At 52.1% G+C, this 18,187-nt stretch overlaps 2 protein-coding genes and 1 long non-coding RNA gene across 5 annotated transcripts in view; 1 reads left to right on the top strand and 2 right to left on the bottom strand.

Annotated features, from left to right (window-relative positions):
• LOC143695767 (uncharacterized) overlaps nucleotides 1-14,059 on the top strand; it is a 151,668-nt gene extending 137,609 nt beyond the window's left edge. For all 3 annotated transcript variants that reach the window (XR_013185298.1, XR_013185299.1, XR_013185300.1), the window contains one exon: nucleotides 9,850-14,059. This is a non-coding gene — a long non-coding RNA (uncharacterized LOC143695767). The remainder of the gene's footprint in view (nucleotides 1-9,849) is intronic.
• LOC129130960 (keratin, type I cytoskeletal 14) lies at nucleotides 247-4,689 on the bottom strand. Its single transcript, XM_054649665.2, has 8 exons — nucleotides 4,103-4,689; nucleotides 2,421-2,503; nucleotides 1,988-2,144; nucleotides 1,568-1,729; nucleotides 1,360-1,485; nucleotides 1,057-1,277; nucleotides 685-734; nucleotides 247-497 (listed from the first exon to the last, which is right to left on the bottom strand). Exons 1-8 carry the CDS (start codon nucleotides 4,607-4,609, stop codon nucleotides 400-402), a joined length of 1,404 nt encoding a protein of 467 aa, XP_054505640.1. The 5' UTR covers nucleotides 4,610-4,689; the 3' UTR covers nucleotides 247-399.
• On the bottom strand, nucleotides 9,243-14,981 carry LOC143691847 (keratin, type I cytoskeletal 14-like). The gene is made up of 8 exons (XM_054649667.2): nucleotides 14,420-14,981; nucleotides 12,874-12,956; nucleotides 12,212-12,368; nucleotides 11,538-11,699; nucleotides 10,747-10,872; nucleotides 10,438-10,658; nucleotides 9,838-9,875; nucleotides 9,243-9,485 (listed from the first exon to the last, which is right to left on the bottom strand). Exons 1-8 carry the CDS (start codon nucleotides 14,924-14,926, stop codon nucleotides 9,388-9,390), a joined length of 1,392 nt encoding a protein of 463 aa, XP_054505642.1. The 5' UTR covers nucleotides 14,927-14,981; the 3' UTR covers nucleotides 9,243-9,387.
• Nucleotides 14,982-18,187: the final 3,206 nt, after the last annotated feature.

Raw genomic sequence — 18,187 nt, 5'->3', positions numbered from 1 at the left:
TAATTGCCTTCATTTTGTATCGCACAGTTTATGTCTTAGCCAGTCCCATGTATTTACAAGCACCAAGTTCATTAGAAAAAAGCTGTCCCAGGCAGAGCCCCCGTCCCTCCAGGTGGAACCCATGTCCCTCCATTCCCCTCCTCTCTCTGGCTTCTTGTGGTTTCTCAGGACTTTCCCTGGCATGAACACAGAACCCAGAGGCTTTGAGGGATCATGTATCAGTGATCAGACAAGACAAGTCTGCAGTTGCACGAGCGAGAAGAAAAAGCTTTATTAAGTGTGTCCAGAGACACCTGCATGGAATGAGGGCAAGACATGAGGAAGAGCAGGTGAAGGGAGCACACATGGCCTCAGGCACTTCTTGGCTCAGTCTGATGCTCTCCTGAGCCAGGGGCTGTCCTAGCGAGTGGTGAGTGCCACCTGCTCCCGGGAGGACACCACCTTCCCGTCCTGCACCTCCTCCACGATCGTGCGCACCTGGCGGGACGATGTCACGACTGCAAAGGAAAGGGCGACCATTATTCACGGCAGGAAGGAGAGAAATTTCTTAAAACATTATCAGATAGTGCACATTTTCAAGAGCTGGTGGGAATTCCACAATGGAGTGGAAAATGCTGCTTTAAACAGCCCTGCTTTGACTGGGAAGGGGAAAGAACCAGGCTGAAGGGAAAGGTGGGTTCTTACCATCTCTGCCAGAGTGTGAGGACATGGCCGAGGAGTACTGGGAGGAGATGCTACAAGAGAAGCACAAAACCAGAGATGTTAGGGACAAACTCTGTTGTTGCTTCTGCACAGGCTCTGTGTTCAGGCAGGAGAAAAACAGAGAAGGCTCATGGAGATAAAAGTGTTGCTCCACTGAGGCCTCAGGCCTCTCCTGAGGGACAGAGGAACCACAGCAACACCCCACTACAGCCAGACACCAGGGACAGAGCACTGGGCATCCACAGCTGATGTGAACAGAGAAACCAGCCCTGAAAGCTCTGACTGGGCTGACACCCTGGGCACTTTGTGTCTGTGACCCTCCCAGCCGCCCTCCCAGCGGAGCCCCTCACGCACTGGGCATCCTCTCCCTCCAGCAGCCGGCGGTACGTGGCGATCTCCTGCTCCAGGCGGCACTTGACGTCCAGCAGGACCCTGTACTCGTGGTTCTGGCGCTCCATGTCGCAGCGCAGCTCGGCCAGCTGCTCCTCCACGCCCGTGATCAGCATCTGCAGCTGGGCCAGCTGGGTGCCGTAGCGCGCCTCGGTGTCGGCCAGGGTGCCCTCCAGCGCCGCTTTCTGCGGGACGGGCACGGGCTCAGGGGGCGGCCAGGGTGGGCACAGCCCTGCATCCCCCTCCCTGCATGCCCAGCCCTGGTACCGTGCTGAGCTGCGACTGCAGGTCGATCTCCAGGCTCTGGATCGTGCGCCGCAGCTCCGTGATCTCCGTCTTGCCGCTCTGCAGCTGCTCCGTGTTGATGGCCACCTCCCGGTTCAGCTCTTCTGTCTGCACAGAGGCAAAGCCCTCAGAGCTCTGGCAGCAGCCCCAGCCCCAGCCCTGTGCTCACTGCTCAGCTCCAGCTCCTCACCTTGCTGAAGAACCACTGCTCGGCGTCCCTGCGGTTCTTCTCCGCCAGGCTCTCGTACTGCTCCCGCATCTCCGCCAGGATCTTGGTGAGGTCGATGCCAGGAGCAGCGTCCATCTCCACGCTGATCTCCCCACCCACCTGCCCACGCAGGGCAGTCATTTCCTGACACAAAAAAGACACAGCACACCTCAGAATGACATGGCATCTTCCCATGGTGAGAAATTTCTTCTTTGCACCCAGCACAGGAACCCCACAGACCTCCTGGAGGTCCTGCCTGAAGGGATTATTTCTCTCTCTTTTCCTGGTCAAGTGTCTCCTGACAGCCCTAATTCCAGAGACTCCTGTGCGTTTGGCCCGATTGTTTCCCTGGTGCACAAGGAATGTTTGTAGGTCCTAATTTGAGCCCTACTCCATGCTCACCTCCTCATGGTTCTTCTTCAGATAAGCCAGCTCCTCCTTCAGGTTCTCAATCTGCATCTCCAGGTCGGCTCTGGACAGGGTCAGCTCATCCAGGACCCGGCGCAGGCCGTTGATGTCGGCCTCAACACTCATGCGCAGAGCTTGCTCCGACTCAAACCTGGGGACAACACACACAGCTGCATACACCCACCTGATAGAGCATTTTTCTTGTCTATTCCTTCCCCAACCCAGTGTATTTTTGCCAAGAATCTTTAATTCAATGTGTGTACACAGCTCTCACAGTGCAGAAACAGCAGCGCTGTGCCCAGGAAGAGATGAACTATTCCCAAATGTCCCACTCCAGTGGAAAAACCCCAGGTGCAGATAAAAAACACCTTGAACAGCCAGGATTTCCCCCCTTTTTCACAAAAGCTCTTGGAGGTGTTGGACTCACTTGGTTCGGAAGTCATCTGCTGCCAGCCTGGCATTGTCGATCTGCAGGACGATGTTGGCATTTTCAACAGTTGCAGAAAGAATCTGATGGGGGATAAGTCAAAGAGTTAAAAAGTCATTTCAAACACTGAGTGATCCCATCCAGAGAAGGACTGGAGCAGCACTGGGCCATGGATTTCCATGTGGGCTCTGCAAAGAAGGAGATGGAGTGCTCGTTTCCATCTCCCATCAGCACAGGCTCAGTCCCCTGGGAACACTGCCATGGGCACATCACCCTGCCCAGGTGGCACCTCCAGGTGCTCACACCATGCTGAGCCCTGGCAGCACTCCAGGCTTTGGGAATGGGAGCAGCCCAGCTAAGAAGGAAAAAAAGGGTTGAGGAAGGAAGGAGTGCCTTGTGCCTACCTCATTTGGCTTTCATAATTACACCTGAGGTGCAAGTACTTGCGCTGACATTATGAAAATGATTGGCCATTTAGTGAGCAGGAATTTCTGTAGCCACGAGCTAATGAAGAGCTGTAAATTCTCGTGCTTCAGGGGATATCCAAGGAATAATCCAGGAATATTGATGTGGCCATTTCCCAGCTGACAGGGGAGAGGGAGGGAAGGATCTGCCTTCCCCTGGATCAGGAGCAGAAGGTTTCTTTGAAACCCAGCACTTCATCACTCAAATCCAGAGACAGCTCCTGCCTCCAGATGTTTCTGTGCTCCATCAGAGTACACTGACATGCTGGAATCTGCAGAGGAGCTTCCTGCATCAAGGCAAGCCCTTTCCCCCAGGGTGAAGCCCAAGAAATTTTAGGAATGTGAGTTCCCTCCAGGGGCTGACCCTGCCCCATTTCCCAGGAATTTATTCTTACAGACCAGGTATGACATTGCCCAACCGCCCACACCTTATTCCCTCAGTGAGCCTGAGCTCACTCAGGATGAGTGATAAGGGCTGAGGGGGGCAAGCAATGGCAGGCCAGGGAGGGATGGGCAAATTCTGATGTTTTGGCTGAAGGACTTTTGTTTAAAATCATCCAGGGAGCTGTTAAGAATAGAGAAATTAGCTTGGCCATGACTTCATCTGCTGCATTTTACAGCAGGGCACACACCTGATTTCAGCACTTACCACAGCCCAGTGAGTTCCAATCCTGGACTGGACTCTGTGTCTGCAACTCCCAAAGAACAACATCCCATGGGACAGTTTCTTTCTATTTTAATTTCTATCTTTACCCTCCTCAAAGGATATGGCGGAAAATCTGATTTGTACGATATTTGTGAGAATGACTATTCATCTCCATCTGCATATCACTCAGCAGTGAACAGGGCCAGGAGATAACAAGTCCCTGCCTGCTAAGAACACCATCAGGAGCCTAACAGGGAGCAGCTATGGGGCACAAGCAGTAAAAAGGAAGGCAGGAGGTGACAGTGTGGCAGCAAGTACCATCAGGTAACCTGAATCTATCTGCCTCCTTTCCTGCCCCATCTTTCTCCCTACACCAGAAGAGTCAACAGAAAGCCCATTCTGGTGCCTGGTGATCTGCTGTTCATAGTGACTGTTATTGCAAAGCTCTGCTTTTCATTGCACACGAATTACCTGCTATTTGATAAACCTCTCCCCTCCAGCTGTAACATGAAAAAGGTCATCTGTTCACAAGTGACTTTGGTGAAGATGTCCCGTTAATGCCAGCATCCTACCTTGTTCCTGAGCTCCTCGATAGTCCTGTAGTAGGGGCTGTAGTCACGGTCAGGACCAGGTCCCTGCTTCTTGTACCACTCCCTGATCTTCACCTCCAGGTCGGTGTTGGCCTCCTCCAGGGCTCGCACCTTGTCCAGGTAGGCGGCCAGGCGGTCGTTGAGGTTCTGCATGGTCTCCTTCTCCCCCGCCGGCAGGATGCCATCACCGCCTCCAAAGCCTCCAAATCCTCCTCCAAAGGCGGCCCCAAAGCCGGCCCCATAGCTGCCCCCAAAGCCCCCGCCCAGGGCCCCTCCTGCGCTGCTGCAGTAGCTGCCCCCAAAGCCGCTGCCGAGCCCCGAGACCACGCGCGAGGAGACGGAGTAGCTGCCGGAGCCCCCGTGCACGCTGGGGGCCCGGTACCCTCCTCCCCCGACACGCACGGAGGAGACCCTGCTGGAGCCTCCCCCCAGGCCCCCGAAGCCCTTGAGCGAGGTGGAGGACGAGTATTGCCTGACAGTGGTGCTCATGCTGGAGGCTGGAGGTGCAGGGAGAGGCGGCTCGGCAGCGCAGCAGCAGCAGCAGCAGCAGCGAGTGCTCGCTCCCCTGCCTCGGGGCTCTTTATAGCCCGGCCAGGAGGCGTTGCCACACTTTTTTTTTTTCCTTCTTTTTTTTTTTTTTTTTCCCTTGCATTCCCGACGATTTTCATCACTCATAAAGCCTGAGCCAACTTCCAGAATCGTCATTTTTGCCTTTGTTCTATTCATGCTTTTTGTCATATTGCACTTGAAGCTTTTTCTCTTACAAAGAGCATCTTTATGCTTCTTCCGTTTCCAAGTAAATTGTCAGGTGTGATTAAAAGGAGGAGGCTCCTTGCTCAGGGCTATGATTTAATTCCTTCTGCACTGTGAGCTTTGAAACAGAGCGGTGCAGGATTTGAGGGAATAGCTCAGCATCTCTTTTACTGTCGCTTTTTGCCCCAGCTACAGTTTCCTGTCCCTGCTTGGGCTGCACACACACACCTGCAGGGACAGCAGCCGTGTTGTGAGACCCTGAATGCACCTCCAAAGCCCCTGAGTACAATGGTGCTGGAAGGAACTTGGCTGCCAATCCTGGAAATACAAGTCCGCTCTTTTATCCTCAGGGAGAGGGATGAGCAGTCATGAAAAAGCAATGAAAAGGGAATTTGTGCTCCAGGGCTCTCTGGAGTCTTCACTTCAGAGACCACCCAAGAGTGGGGAACTGTGGAAAGGTGATAGGATGGGTTGTCTTCTTTGTGAACTTAGCAAACCATCCCAAAAGGACAGGGTATGGAGGCTAGCTAGAAATTGTGGGATGTCCACGGAAAATGTGGAATAGCAGAAAGTAGATGAAGGACGTAAGGAAAAAGCTTCTGGTGTGTAAGCCCTGTGAGCAGGAGCACAAAGCTGACAGGAGCACAGCTCAGCAGCTGATGCCAGTGATGTTTTTCTGTCAGTTGTGAGCAGGCAGGACAGCTTCACTGTGAATTTGGAGCTTATGGCTCCCATCTGAACGGAGCTTCAGGAGAGACAGAGATCATCTCTGGCAAGCAAAAAAGGCTCCAGAACCGAGCACAGTGGTGTGGCCAGGCCCTGCTGACCCACAGCACAGGCAGAACCCACCAATCTGAGTGTGCCTGGCTCATCCTGCAGGGTGTGGAGGGGAAGGGATTGCTCATGTGTGCACACGGTGGATTGTTGGGCTGTCTCTGCAGACAGGCCCCAACAGCCCCTTCCCAACAGCCAAGTTCTTCCTTAGATCATTTGCCAAAGGAGGGGAGAAAGGGAATGGAAGGAAGAACAAAGGTACATTGCTGAGGAGCTCAAAGGGCACAACTCCCTCCCCTCCATCTGCAGAAAGCTGGAGACAGTACAGGAGTGGGATGTGTCCTTGGAATATCAGGATTGGCTGCTATGGAGAAGTGGTTCCCTATCTCCACTGGTGGATGGAGACAAGTCCGTGCAGCTCGGAGAGCTGGAGGATCGGAGCCTCTGCTGGCTCTGGCTGTGTCTGTCCCCTGGATGTGTTCCTGTCGTGTGAGCGCCGGGCACAGCGCCAGGGGACGCCCACTCGCTGCTCGTCCTGCCCAGGTGCGGATGGAAAAGGTGCAGCAGCAGGCGGGGGCGGCCGGGCCGTGGCGCTGCCAGGAATGGAATGTGCTTCGTCCCCATCTTCGTTTCCTCACCTCTGCCCGGGCAACGCCGCGGTTTGTCCTCTCTGATTGCAGCGGTGATGTGGGGAAAGGGCAATGTCAGACACAAAACCGGTGCGGAGCCCCTGTGTGAGTCCAAACGCTCAGCCTTGCCCTGAGCCAAGCCCCTCAGAGTGGCACAGTGTCACACTGTCACCCGTGTCACACAGGTGATTCGCGGTTCTTCTTCTATGGGGAATTGCCTTTTCTTTCATCTTTTGTTTGCCATTGATCTGCTGTGCCATGAAAATACACATTGCCCAGAATATCTGTGATACTTTGGTAATGCCACAGGGCAGCAATTAAAATCATGAGCATTAATTAAGAGTTAAAACTACATTAACCACTCAAGGACGTTATTTCCATGACCTCCCATTGAACACAACCACAAGGACTACATGTTGTTTCTACCACAGCCTTTGAAGTAAAAGGCTGAGTATGAAACCAGATCCTGCCTCTCTTCTTGAGCACGTGCACACTGTGAGCCCATTTTTAATATTATTCAAAATCAGAATTCCAGTCCTACGGCATAACAGGAGCTTCATGGTAGCACAATGGTGTTCAAACATACAATTGGTCTTACTTTGGGAGAAAATGGAGGTGAAGTTCTGGCTCCAAAATTACATATCAGCAGATGCAGATACTACCTGGATAAAACCATTTCCCTCTTTTTATATGTTTATAAAGTTTGCCCTGGAATGCAATTATCATCAAAAAGTTCCCTAAAATGAGCTGGAAACTATGCCTTAATGTCTGTTTCTAAAGTGGTCTTTTCTGTCAGAGGAATTCAGTGTTTGCCTGAGAAGTCAAACCATCTTTCTAGACTAAATTCCCACTTTCTGAAACCTGCCTCAAGCTGCTGCTGCCTGTCAGCGTGAGCCACCCCTGCAGCTCCCTCCTCCATGGGGTTTCCTAAGGTCAGGACTAATTATTAATGCTCAAGGCAGGAGAAAATTGACATCTGTTTTCCACACCTCCCTCACACTGTGCAGGAGTAATTAAAGCAGGGGATTTCATTAGCAAAGTGTTATTTGTTGTTTCTATAGGAACACAGGTGTGCCAAGACTTTTACAGGAGGAAAATATAAAGCAAGGGTGAATTCCAGCGAGGCACCTCAGCATCCCTGCACTGGGTGTTGCAACAGCCAGAGGGGCACAGGCATGGCAGGGGACTCAGAGGAGCTGCAAGATGTGTTGGTGTCCCTGCACCATCCATGGGGACAGCAAGGTCCCTAAGAGGTGACCTGGAATGGGGTGTGGCTGTGCAACCTGTGTCTGTCCCGACCCTTCTCAGGTATCTGATCTTGAGTGATTCAACCCTGTCTTTACCCAGCTCTGGGACATGAATTCCCCCAGGGAGAGTCCCTGGGCTGCTCTGGGCTCCCTCCTCAGGGCTGTGGGAGTGGAGGGAGCACAGTCTGCAGGACCATGGAGGTGCTGGGGCTGGAAGTGCCTCGGAGTGGGAGGGTTGGGAATTGTGCTGCTGCTGACCTGTGGATCAGCCAAGGATGTGCAGCAGCCTTTATCCCAACCCACTGATGAGCTCGCTGATATCAGCATTAAACTTCAAACCAAAGCTGTGTCTCCTCTGGCCAGTGGATGCTGGGGATGCTTGGGGCAGCCAATGCCCCACAAGGGTCATGGGGGTCTGCTCCAAGGGGACAGAATCCCAGAATCCCAGAATAATGAGGTTGGAAGAGACCTCTAAGATCATCGAGTCCAACCTGTGCCCTAACACCCCAACTAGACTATAGCACCAAGTGCCATGTCCAGTCTTTTTTTAAACACATCCAGAGATAGTGATTCTACCACCTCCCTGGGAAGAGCATTCCAGTACTTTATTATTCTTTCAGGGAATTTTTTTTTCCTAATATCCAACCTATATCTTCCCTGATGTAGCTTGAGACAGGGGGGCCACAGCACTGGGCAGCTGCAGGGCAGGGGGTTGGGGGCCTCAGAACCATGGAGCCCTGCCAACCTGGCTGCAGAGCAGATGATGCACTGCAGGCTTCATTCCAATGTTTGGGGGAAAATAAAGAATTCTCTCTTATCTCCTCCTACATTCCAGACAGATTTCCGTAGAAGGGTTTTAAAGCTGTGTGGCCAGCTCTGCTCTCACTCTCACTCAGTTGCTCTGCTCTGATTCATTTCATTGAGTTAGAAGTTGGATTTACAAAGTAATAAATGTGTCAGAATGCAGCCAAGAATGTGTCTGGACTGGCTTTCCAGGAATGCTGGGCTGGCTGACTGCAGTGGGAACTGCTGTGTCAGGAGCAGTCACCGGCAGCCGGGGAGTGCCACAAGAACTCCCAGAAGAATTTTAATCCTTTTTCTTGCACAGACCATACCCTCCTCTTCCCATCACTGTCTTCTTCACCCTTCAGTGGCGCCCTTGGAAGCAGGAACCAAACTGAGCTGAGTTTGCCTGTCTGGAGGGACAGCAGCCCTCCTGACAGATCCCTGTCCTGCCTGCAGCTTCAGACTGTTTCACCCCAAAGTTTGGGATCCAGAATGAGGAGCAGCTGCTGGGGCAGAGCTGGGGTGTGGCATTTGCAGGGTCCTGTCTGCATCACTTGGGCTTTGTTCACTTGCTTGGCCTCTCTGGGTTAAAGCCTCAGCCCTGCTGTTGCTGGGCATTGCAGTGGGGGAGCAGTGCTTTGTCCAATCTGTGAAACACAGGGATTCTCACAGACTTCACATCCCACCACCTGTGGGATCAGCTCCTTTCTAGACTCCCCCCACACCCTCTCCCCTGAGGCTGCCAGGTCTCAGGAGTTACAGAGGTGTGGGTGTGCAGGCCCCACCACCAGGGTACCAGGGATGGAGAAAGCTGCTCCTTCCAGGTAGGAGCTTTGTCCCACAGATGCAGGGGTGGGACAGCCCAAGAGCATCGAGACCAGATCTTGGTTTGCAGGACTGCAAAGAGAAGCTTTATTTGATTCCTGTGTGTGGCACAGAGCTGAGAGAAGGGTGAGAGAGGGCGAGGAGGGGGGTGATAGTGGGAGAAGGTGCTTTTGATGATCCATATGGCAAGAACACATCAGCTGGGATCTGCTTTGCTGTGCTGGGCAAGGTTTGCAGCAAAACAGGCAGTGCCTCAGTGGGCAGCCTGGGTGATCTGCTCCCGGGAGGAGATCACCTTCCCATCCTGGACCTCCTCGAAGATGGTGCGGATCTGGCGGGTGGTTACTGGTCCTGCAATGAAGGAGCTGTTACTTCCAGGGCAGCAAGGAGAAAGTCTCTTAAAGATCTTAGAGATTTGTTACTACAGATATCACATCAGAAACCCAATAAAGCACCACATTCCCACTGCTAAATTGTACGGATTCAGTCTGTTCAGATAATTTCTGACACATGTTTTAGTATATCATAATATTTGTTATATAATAAATTTGTTGTATCGTAAAATTTCGTATACAAGTTCAAATTTTAGAAATATAATCAGATAGTAACTTTAGTAGAAAAGTAAAAGGAGTCTGTGCTAAGAAGGTGGGTGAGGGTATGAGAGCTGTGTATGATCAGAGCTTCAGCCAAGACCTGTCCTTACCTTCTTTCACAGGCTGCGAGATGTAGTGGGAAGACATGCTATGGGAGGAGAACAAGGAAAAGGAGGTGAGAAACAGGAAAAAGGTGAGTAATGTCCAAGATGAGATCATTATTTAAACCCTGCCTTAATACTATGTACCAATACATGATTCAAATGCTTCTGGAAACTGCCAGTGTCCCAACTGAAGGAAGTAACTGTTAAGGATGGGTGTGTGACACAGGAATTCAGACACCAGTGCAGCACCTGGATCACACAGACATGGAAGGATGGCAGCTGGAACCCAGGGATGCTGCAGGGCTGTTACAACCACTGGGCTGTTGTGGACTGGTGGGACTGAAAAGAGAGCCCCTGTTGCATGCTATGGGTCAGGGAATGGGCTGAGAGAACCCTCCAGGGGAGGCAGGTGGTTCATTTTCTATTTCCTTTGCTATGACCCGTCTCCTCCCAGCCGCCCTCTGTCACTGTCATATTTACTGAAAAATCCCTTCGCCAGCACTTCTTCTCCTGGGAAGCTGAGAAACCTCGGAAAAGAAATCCTGGCGAAGGGATTTTTCAGAAAACATGACAGTGACAGCCCTCCCAGCGGAGCCCCTCACGCACTGGGCGTCCTCTCCCTCCAGCAGCCGGCGGTACGTGGCGATCTCCTGCTCCAGGCGGCACTTGACGTCCAGCAGGACCCTGTACTCGTGGTTCTGGCGCTCCATGTCGCAGCGCAGCTCGGCCAGCTGCTCCTCCACGCCCGTGATCAGCATCTGCAGCTGGGCCAGCTGGGTGCCGTAGCGCGCCTCGGTGTCGGCCAGGGTGCCCTCCAGCGCCGCTTTCTGCGGGACGGGCACGGGCACGGGCTCAGGGGGCGGCCAGGGTGGGCACAGCCCTGCATCCCCCTCCCTGCATGCCCAGCCCTGGTACCGTGCTGAGCTGCGACTGCAGGTCGATCTCCAGGCTCTGGATCGTGCGCCGCAGCTCCGTGATCTCCGTCTTGCCGCTCTGCAGCTGCTCCGTGTTGATGGCCACCTCCCGGTTCAGCTCTTCTGTCTGCACAGAGGCAAAGCCCTCAGAGCCCTGGCTTTCCTCCTATGACTAGCCACCCTCCTAACAGGACTGTGAAACCAACCATCCACCTCACTAGGCCACCTCCTGCAGAAGGCACCCCTACTCCACTAATCCTAGCACTAATCCTAATGGAAACAACAAGCCTACTTAGCACTGGCTGTATGCCTAACAGCCAATCTCACAGCAGGCCACCTTCTCATCCAACTCATCTCTACAGCCACAACAGCCCTATTTTCCACAATACCAGCAGTTTCACTTCTAACTCTACTAATTCTCTTCTTATTAACCATCCTAGAAGTAGCAGTAGCGATAATCCAAGCCTACGTCATCGTGCTCCTACTGAGCCTTTACCTACAAGAAAATATCTCTCAATGGCACACCAAGCACATTCTTATCACATAGTAGACCCTAGCCCCTGACCCATCCTAGGAGCAGCCACTGCTCTCCTAAGCACCTCAGGACTAACAATGTGATTCCACTACAACTCCCCTCGACTCCTTATTCTAGGCCTACCCTCCACTATTCTCGTCATGTTCCAATGATGACACAACATTGTAGGAGAAGGCACATTCCAAGGCCACCACACTCCCTCTGTACAGCAGCCACAGCCCCAGCCCTGTGCTCACTGCTCAGCTCCAGCTCCTCACCTTGCTGAAGAACCACTGCTCGGCGTCCCTGCGGTTCTTCTCCGCCAGGCTCTCGTACTGCTCCCGCATCTCCGCCAGGATCTTGGTGAGGTCGATGCCAGGAGCAGCGTCCATCTCCACGCTGATCTCCCCACCCACCTGCCCACGCAGGGCAGTCATTTCCTGACACAAAAAGAGAAGCACATCATCATGCAATTCAAGAAAGAGCATTTAAAATGTTCCTCTTGAGAAAGAGCTCTTAAGGAAAGTGAGCATTTAGAGGCTGATCAAAAGGGAGCAAACTGGGGTATTTGCTCCATGACCACAAATAAAATAATTCAAATTCTTGTGAGGTCCCTGCTGGAGTTAATTCTCCAGAGAAGAAAGCAGTGCCTGTAGGTGGTTCATTTCTCAGGGAACAGACCTTCCCAGCCAGAAGCTGCAAGGGTTGTTAATAAACCTCTAACAGGTGGTTATTACTGGATGGGCATTACTGATGTGGCAAATGGTGAATGGGATTTCCACAGGCTCCAGGGAGGATGTGCTGCTGTCCAGAGTATATCCCCTCTGCTGCCTCACCAGCACTTCTCACCTCCAGCCCAGCAGTTCACAACTCAGCATAACCTTAAAGGCTGGACCACAACTCAAATTTCAGTGCCCGGGGTGGCCTTTTTAGAGCCTGACTCTGTGCTCACCTCCTCATGGTTCTTCTTCAGATAAGCCAGCTCCTCCTTCAGGTTCTCAATCTGCATCTCCAGGTCGGCTCTGGACAGGGTCAGCTCATCCAGGACCCGGCGCAGGCCGTTGATGTCGGCCTCAACACTCATGCGCAGAGCCTGCTCCGACTCAAACCTGGGGGCACAAACACACTCAGCAAAGCTGCACCAGCCCCTGGCTTTGCTGTCTGCTGCCTCCACACTGCTGTTGGCATCGTGGCAATACTACATGGCCCCACTGACAATTTTCCTAGGGGAAGTTCTGAGCAAAGTGGGTGGAAACTGATAAAAAAGTGTCCACCTGAGTCTATAACATCACCCTGCTCCTTACACCAGGCCTTGGTACTGGCCCTGGGCTCTGCTGAGTTGCACACACACATTAAAGGCACAGTGAGGCACAGGGCAAGGTCTCTGCACCAGAGATAAATCAGCAACAGGAATAAAATAGTGGGTTTGGATGGAAGCAACATAATCCCTGTGTGCCTGTATGACTAAGAGAACCATCTGCTTTGGAAATTGCACCCTCATTTTGAAGGCTTTGCTTCCACATTGCCTTTCTGGGGTGTGGATGGGATTTTCTCCTCATTTCATCAAACTTCCCTACACACTTTATTCCATTTTTTCCAGGAAATGTGTCTTACTTAGTCCTGAAGTCATCTGCTGTCAGCCTGGCATTGTCAATCTGCAGCAGGAGGTTGGAATTGTCAACTGTGGCCGCCAACACCTGGGCAGTGAAAGATAAAAGAGCGTCAGGAATTCCTCCTGGCTGAGTGTTGGGACAGGAACAACATTTTTGGGAAAGTTTGGCATTTCCTTAGCAGAAGTCTGGAATCAGGACAAGTGAGATACAGCTGAGACTGACTGCTGGTTAATCCATGACCTCCCTTTCCAAAAATCCACCAGTAAGTGTTTCAAAAGGCAGAGTGAGGCCACATAAGATGGGTGAGGTCTGATGGTGGCCTTTGTTCCTATCCTCCAGGGCAGGTGCTGTTTGTGGAAAGGTCAGAGAGACCAGTGGGGTGTCTGTGCTTGTTACACTTTATTCTGGGATGGATTTGATTGGTTGGCAGCAGAAACGGAGCAAAAGGCAGTGAGCAGGTGCCTACAGATTCTGATTTTCATATTCCCAAAGCAGGAGCAAATAACCCACACTGGGAGGAGAACTCTGTTGAGGAGAGGGGGGGAAAATGAGCTCCCTGCATCCTTTGCCAGCACTCCTGCAGATCCAGCTGTCCACAGCTTCTGGAATCCCTGGGGGCAATTCATACATGGGAAGTAACAGAGAACAATGCAAAGTGGAGCATTTCCTCCAAAATGGTATGCTGGGACTCCAATCAAACAGAGAGGAATCCCCCCCGAGCTGCCTGGGCTGAGCACTTTGTACCAATTCCAGCTCTGGGGCAGTAATTGCCAAAAGAGGCAAAAACCTCGTTATTGGTCAGTTCCATCTTTTTATCATCTGAATCTCCTGCACAGGAGGAGCTGAAATAAGTTTGCAAATTCTTTGCCTGAATGTTTCCAAATATGACATCAGTGTTTCATAGTTTGCCCACAGCTGCAAATCTCCCTGTACCTTAATTTCAAACTCCCAAGAACTCACAAGATCAGTGCAGACTTGTCTGTTTTCTTCATTTTTGTCTTACATCCTCTTAGATCTGTTCCTGCCAGTGAAAGCAGCCACTTGTCCCACTCAGGAGGATGTAACCAAAAGCTGACATTGAGACATCTCTAATTTCCAGCCAGGCACTCCACACATGCCACTGGGACGCTTTTTACGACATAATTAGTAATGACTGATTACAGAAGTAACAGTCATTGTCTCTGCTTCCTCTCTGACACACTGTGATAATCCCAGCATCCTACCTTGTTCCTGAGCTCCTAGATAGTCCTGTAGTAAAAAGGAAGGCAGGAGGTGACAGTGTGGCAGCAAGTACCATCAGGTACCTGAATCTATCTGCCTCCTTTCCTGCCCCATCTTTCTCCCTACACCAGAAGAGTCAACAGAAAGCCCATTCTGGTGCCTGGTGATCTGCTGTTCATAGTGACTGTTATTGCAAAGCTCTGCTTTTCATCGCACACGAATTACCTGCTATTTGATAAACCTCTGCCCTCCAGCTGTAACATGAAAAAGGTCATCTGTTCCCAAGTGACTTTGGTGAAGATGTCCCGTTAATGCCAGCATCCTACCTTGTTCCTGAGCTCCTCGATAGTCCTGTAGTAGGGGCTGTAGTCACGGTCAGGACCAGGTCCCTGCTTCTTGTACCACTCCCTGATCTTCACCTCCAGGTCGGTGTTGGCCTCCTCCAGGGCTCGCACCTTGTCCAGGTAGGCGGCCAGGCGGTCGTTGAGGTTCTGCATGGTCTCCTTCTCCCCCGCCGGCAGGATGCCATCACCGCCTCCAAAGCCTCCAAATCCTCCTCCAAAGGCGGCCCCAAAGCCGGCCCCATAGCTGCCCCCAAAGCCCCCGCCCAGGGCCCCTCCTGCGCTGCTGCAGTAGCTGCCCCCAAAGCCGCTGCCGAGCCCCGAGACCACGCGCGAGGAGACGGAGTAGCTGCCGGAGCCCCCGTGCACGCTGGGGGCCCGGTACCCTCCTCCCCCGACACGCACGGAGGAGACCCTGCTGGAGCCTCCCCCCAGGCCCCCGAAGCCCTTGAGCGAGGTGGAGGACGAGTATTGCCTGACAGTGGTGCTCATGCTGGAGGCTGGAGGTGCAGGGAGAGGCGGCTCGGCAGCGCAGCAGCAGCAGCAGCAGCAGCAGCGAGTGCTCGCTCCCCTGCCTCGGGGCTCTTTATAGCCCGGCCAGGAGGCGTTGCCGGCGCCTTTCGACACCCCTGACAGCCAAAGCCAAATTCCAGAATCATCATTTTCCTCTCCTTGATTTCACATCTTTTGTCACATCCACCGGGCAACTCTGTCGCTCACATGGGACTTTTTTCCTCTTTGATTCCCAGCACCTGGTGTGGTGCAGGTCCCTGCTCGGGGCTATGTTTTGGCATTCCCAGTGTCCATTCCTGCTCCACCCTCTGCTTCCTCATGAAGTAACACAAGTGAATCCTCTGTTATCCGCCAGGTCACCTGCAAGTATCATTGCAAACATCTACAAATCTGTTTATTTGGTTTTTTAAGGAGTCTAAAGCCAAGGAAAGCTTTTTTAAAGAGTCTAAAGCCAAATGCACACAAGAGCTCTGTGCATCCATAATCTTTACATGGGCCAAGCCAAAGCTTGGAAACTTTGAATGGAAACTTTCCTGTCAGGACCTTATTGCAGGACAAGCACAGACCTGGCAGGATTTGTGTACTGATAGAGGATTTGGCAGAAATCTTATAGCTCAAAAAGAGAATAAACTCCAGCAATTTCTGCTTATATACCAGCCTGGGCTGAATCTCCCTACAGAGACTGGAAAGTCCCTACAGTGGTGGGTTTTCAGTCAGTTTAAAGGGTGGATGAGTAATGTTTCCCAGCAGTACCTGCTTTGCTCCACCACCTTTCCCAAATCCCACAGAAACTGCCTGTAACTTCTAAAAAATGTAGAAGCTAAAAAACCCTGTGCTCTCTCAACACCGAAGCAGGGTTTAATGCTTAAACATTCTAAATCAGAGGAGAGGGACTGAAACTCTACCAGACACCCACAGCCAGGGCCAGTTCCTCGCAATTCCTGATGGGAAGAGAAGGATCAATCCTTATCAATGGGAAGAGCAGGATAAATCCTTATCAGTAGGAAGAGTGTGATCAATCCTTATCAGTGTTTGTGCTCTAGGCTTTTTCCTACAGATTTTCAGCTGAAGACAGTGATGCCAATGGTAGCAGGAGCAGCATCACCTCTATCAAAAGTGGTGAGGGGCAAAGCCCAACACATCCAGCACTGGGGGTGAGGACCCTGCACACCCCAAGGTTTGACCACTCTGGCACAGAGGGGAGGGACAGTGCTGGCCACACCTGCCCCAGGCTACTGAAGGACTGAGCAGAATGATTACAATAACATAGCTGGACAGGTATTGGCGTGAAAAAAAGCAGCAAAGAAGGAGGAAATGTGGGACTGCTCTGTTTTATTCTTTCTTGGGGAAAAAGCCCTTTGCTGATGTGATGCCAGCTCTTGTTGTGTGCAGTGGAAAATCGCACACCCAGCCCGGCCTGCCTGGCTCCAGCCATGGCATTCTCAATAAAAGAAGTTATTTCAGCTTTTCTCAGAGGTGCCTGTGAGGTAGTGAAGGAGTTATAGGGATTAGGAACCCTTTTGTGTTCTCACTCATGTTGTGAGCTCCTTCCTTCCCAGCCCCCTCCGGCTGTTTTCACATCATAATGCACTAACTGATTTTGGAGGTGCTCTGATGTTCCCAGAGCCTCACCCTCAGTAATTCATAGTGCCTCCTTTCTTTCATGTTCCCCGAAGGACACAGTAACAACAAGGCTTTATCTGCCTCCTGTTACATCTCAGGACTTCACAGCAGTCACGCTCCCTTTAGCAGCTGTGGGGTGACTTTCTGGGCAGCCACCAAGCCACAAGAGAGAGACTCTGGATCCTTTCACTCAAAGGCTCTGCTCTCTGGGCAGCACTGCCTCACACCCATGGGCTTCAGATTTGGAATTTTGACTCCCCAAGCTGCAAAAACGGAGAGGTTGGAATGCCCACATTCCCTCGGAGAGCTGGGGAAGGAGGGGGACCTGGGCACAACCCAGCACTGGCAAAGAGCAGAGTGAGCAGAGGACAGTGCTCAACTCCCAGCACCATCCTGGTGCAACCTGGCAGGGCCAAGCTCAGCTGTTCCTGGCCTGTTTCCCTCTGCACTGGGGGGTACAGGATTACCCAACACCCATCGTGTGAGAGCTGTGCTCCAGAGCCATCCTGGGCCACCCCTGCTCCCAGCTCTTCCAGATGTGCTCACTTTGCTCATGTTTGCTCCAGCAAACACCCCCTGCTCCAGGCAATTCCCTCCTTGGCCCTGAGCCTCCCACATGGGCTAAAAGCTCTGCTGTGAGGTCTGACCCCCCTCAGGTCGCCCTCACATTTTAGGGCAAGTTCCAACTCAGCCTGGAGGTGACAACTGCCCTAACACGAGGCAAAGCCCTTCCACAGCCCACAGGAAGGGGACACCTGGCCTTTTTACAGCTTCTCTTGTATATTATCACAACCTCAGCCCAGGTTTCATTTCAGTTTTTTTACCAGGTGTGGCAGATGTCACACAGACAATCTGGAAATTGTCCTGCAATATCAGCTTTTCCCTGGTCTTTTCTGACCAATGCTCTTGCTGGGCAGCTGCTGCCCTGGCTCCTGACTGAAATCCCACACCTGGAACAACAATCCCACACCTGGAACAACAATCCCACACCTGGAACAACAATCCCACACTATTCTGACTGACATCAGGAACCCACAGCACAGAGCTCCTCTGTGCTGCCTGTTGACATCAGAATACAGAGGAGCAGTTCTGCCTCAGCTATTTCATGTTACCCAAAGAATTCAATCTCCCAGGCTTTCCTGAAGCACTCACCCACAACAAATTCCCTTGAGATAAAAGAAAAAAAGAACATCATAATGCTCAGGAGATGGTATCAGGGTCTGTTCCAGCAAGAAGCAGGCTGGAGATGCAATCTGTGCCTCGTGTGCTGCAGCAGGAGGAAAGGACTGAACTCCTTGGTGTGCACTGGAGGGGAGGTGACATTTCCTGCTGGGGTGACCACGATGCACACACGCAGTGCCCAGAGTGGGCAGGGCTGCAGTGGAACGGCCACGGTCAGTGTGTTGCATTTACCTCAAACAATAACAGCTAATTGTGCTTTTAATGTCATGAATAAGAGCTAATTAGGAGTCATTGCTTCTTCCCTGTGGGCCAGCTTCTCCGAGCTGTGGAATTGCCTTCCACAGCAATTCCCAGCTCACTTGGAGCTCACTGAGGGTTGCAGACTGGGAAAGGAGCACTCCTGAGTGTGAGAAACGGCAGGCACAGGCTCTACCC

Source organism: Agelaius phoeniceus, chromosome 26, assembly GCF_051311805.1.
Source record: "Agelaius phoeniceus isolate bAgePho1 chromosome 26, bAgePho1.hap1, whole genome shotgun sequence".
Classification (NCBI taxonomy): domain Eukaryota; kingdom Metazoa; phylum Chordata; class Aves; order Passeriformes; family Icteridae; genus Agelaius; species Agelaius phoeniceus.
Note: the sequence above shows the minus strand (reverse complement) of the source record. Positions and strands in the feature narration are given on the sequence as shown.

Bases quoted from the DNA above. Each gene is read 5' to 3' on its own strand.
- LOC129130960 (XM_054649665.2), bottom strand. From the start codon at position 4,609: ATGAGCACCACTGTCAGGCAATACTCGTCCTCCACCTCGCTCAAGGGC. The intron at 2,145-2,420 runs GTGAGTCCAACA...TGTTGTCCCCAG, and splicing joins GCAGATGACTTCCGAACCAA to GTTTGAGTCGGAGCAAGCTC. The intron at 498-684 runs GTAAGAACCCAC...TTTCCTTTGCAG, and splicing joins CTCACACTCTGGCAGAGATG to TCGTGACATCGTCCCGCCAG.
- LOC143691847 (XM_054649667.2), bottom strand. From the start codon at position 14,926: ATGAGCACCACTGTCAGGCAATACTCGTCCTCCACCTCGCTCAAGGGC. The intron at 10,873-11,537 runs GTGAGGAGCTGG...GCCTCTGTGCAG, and splicing joins AGCAGTGGTTCTTCAGCAAG to ACAGAAGAGCTGAACCGGGA. The intron at 9,486-9,837 runs GTAAGGACAGGT...CCTTCATTGCAG, and splicing joins CTCGCAGCCTGTGAAAGAAG to GACCAGTAACCACCCGCCAG.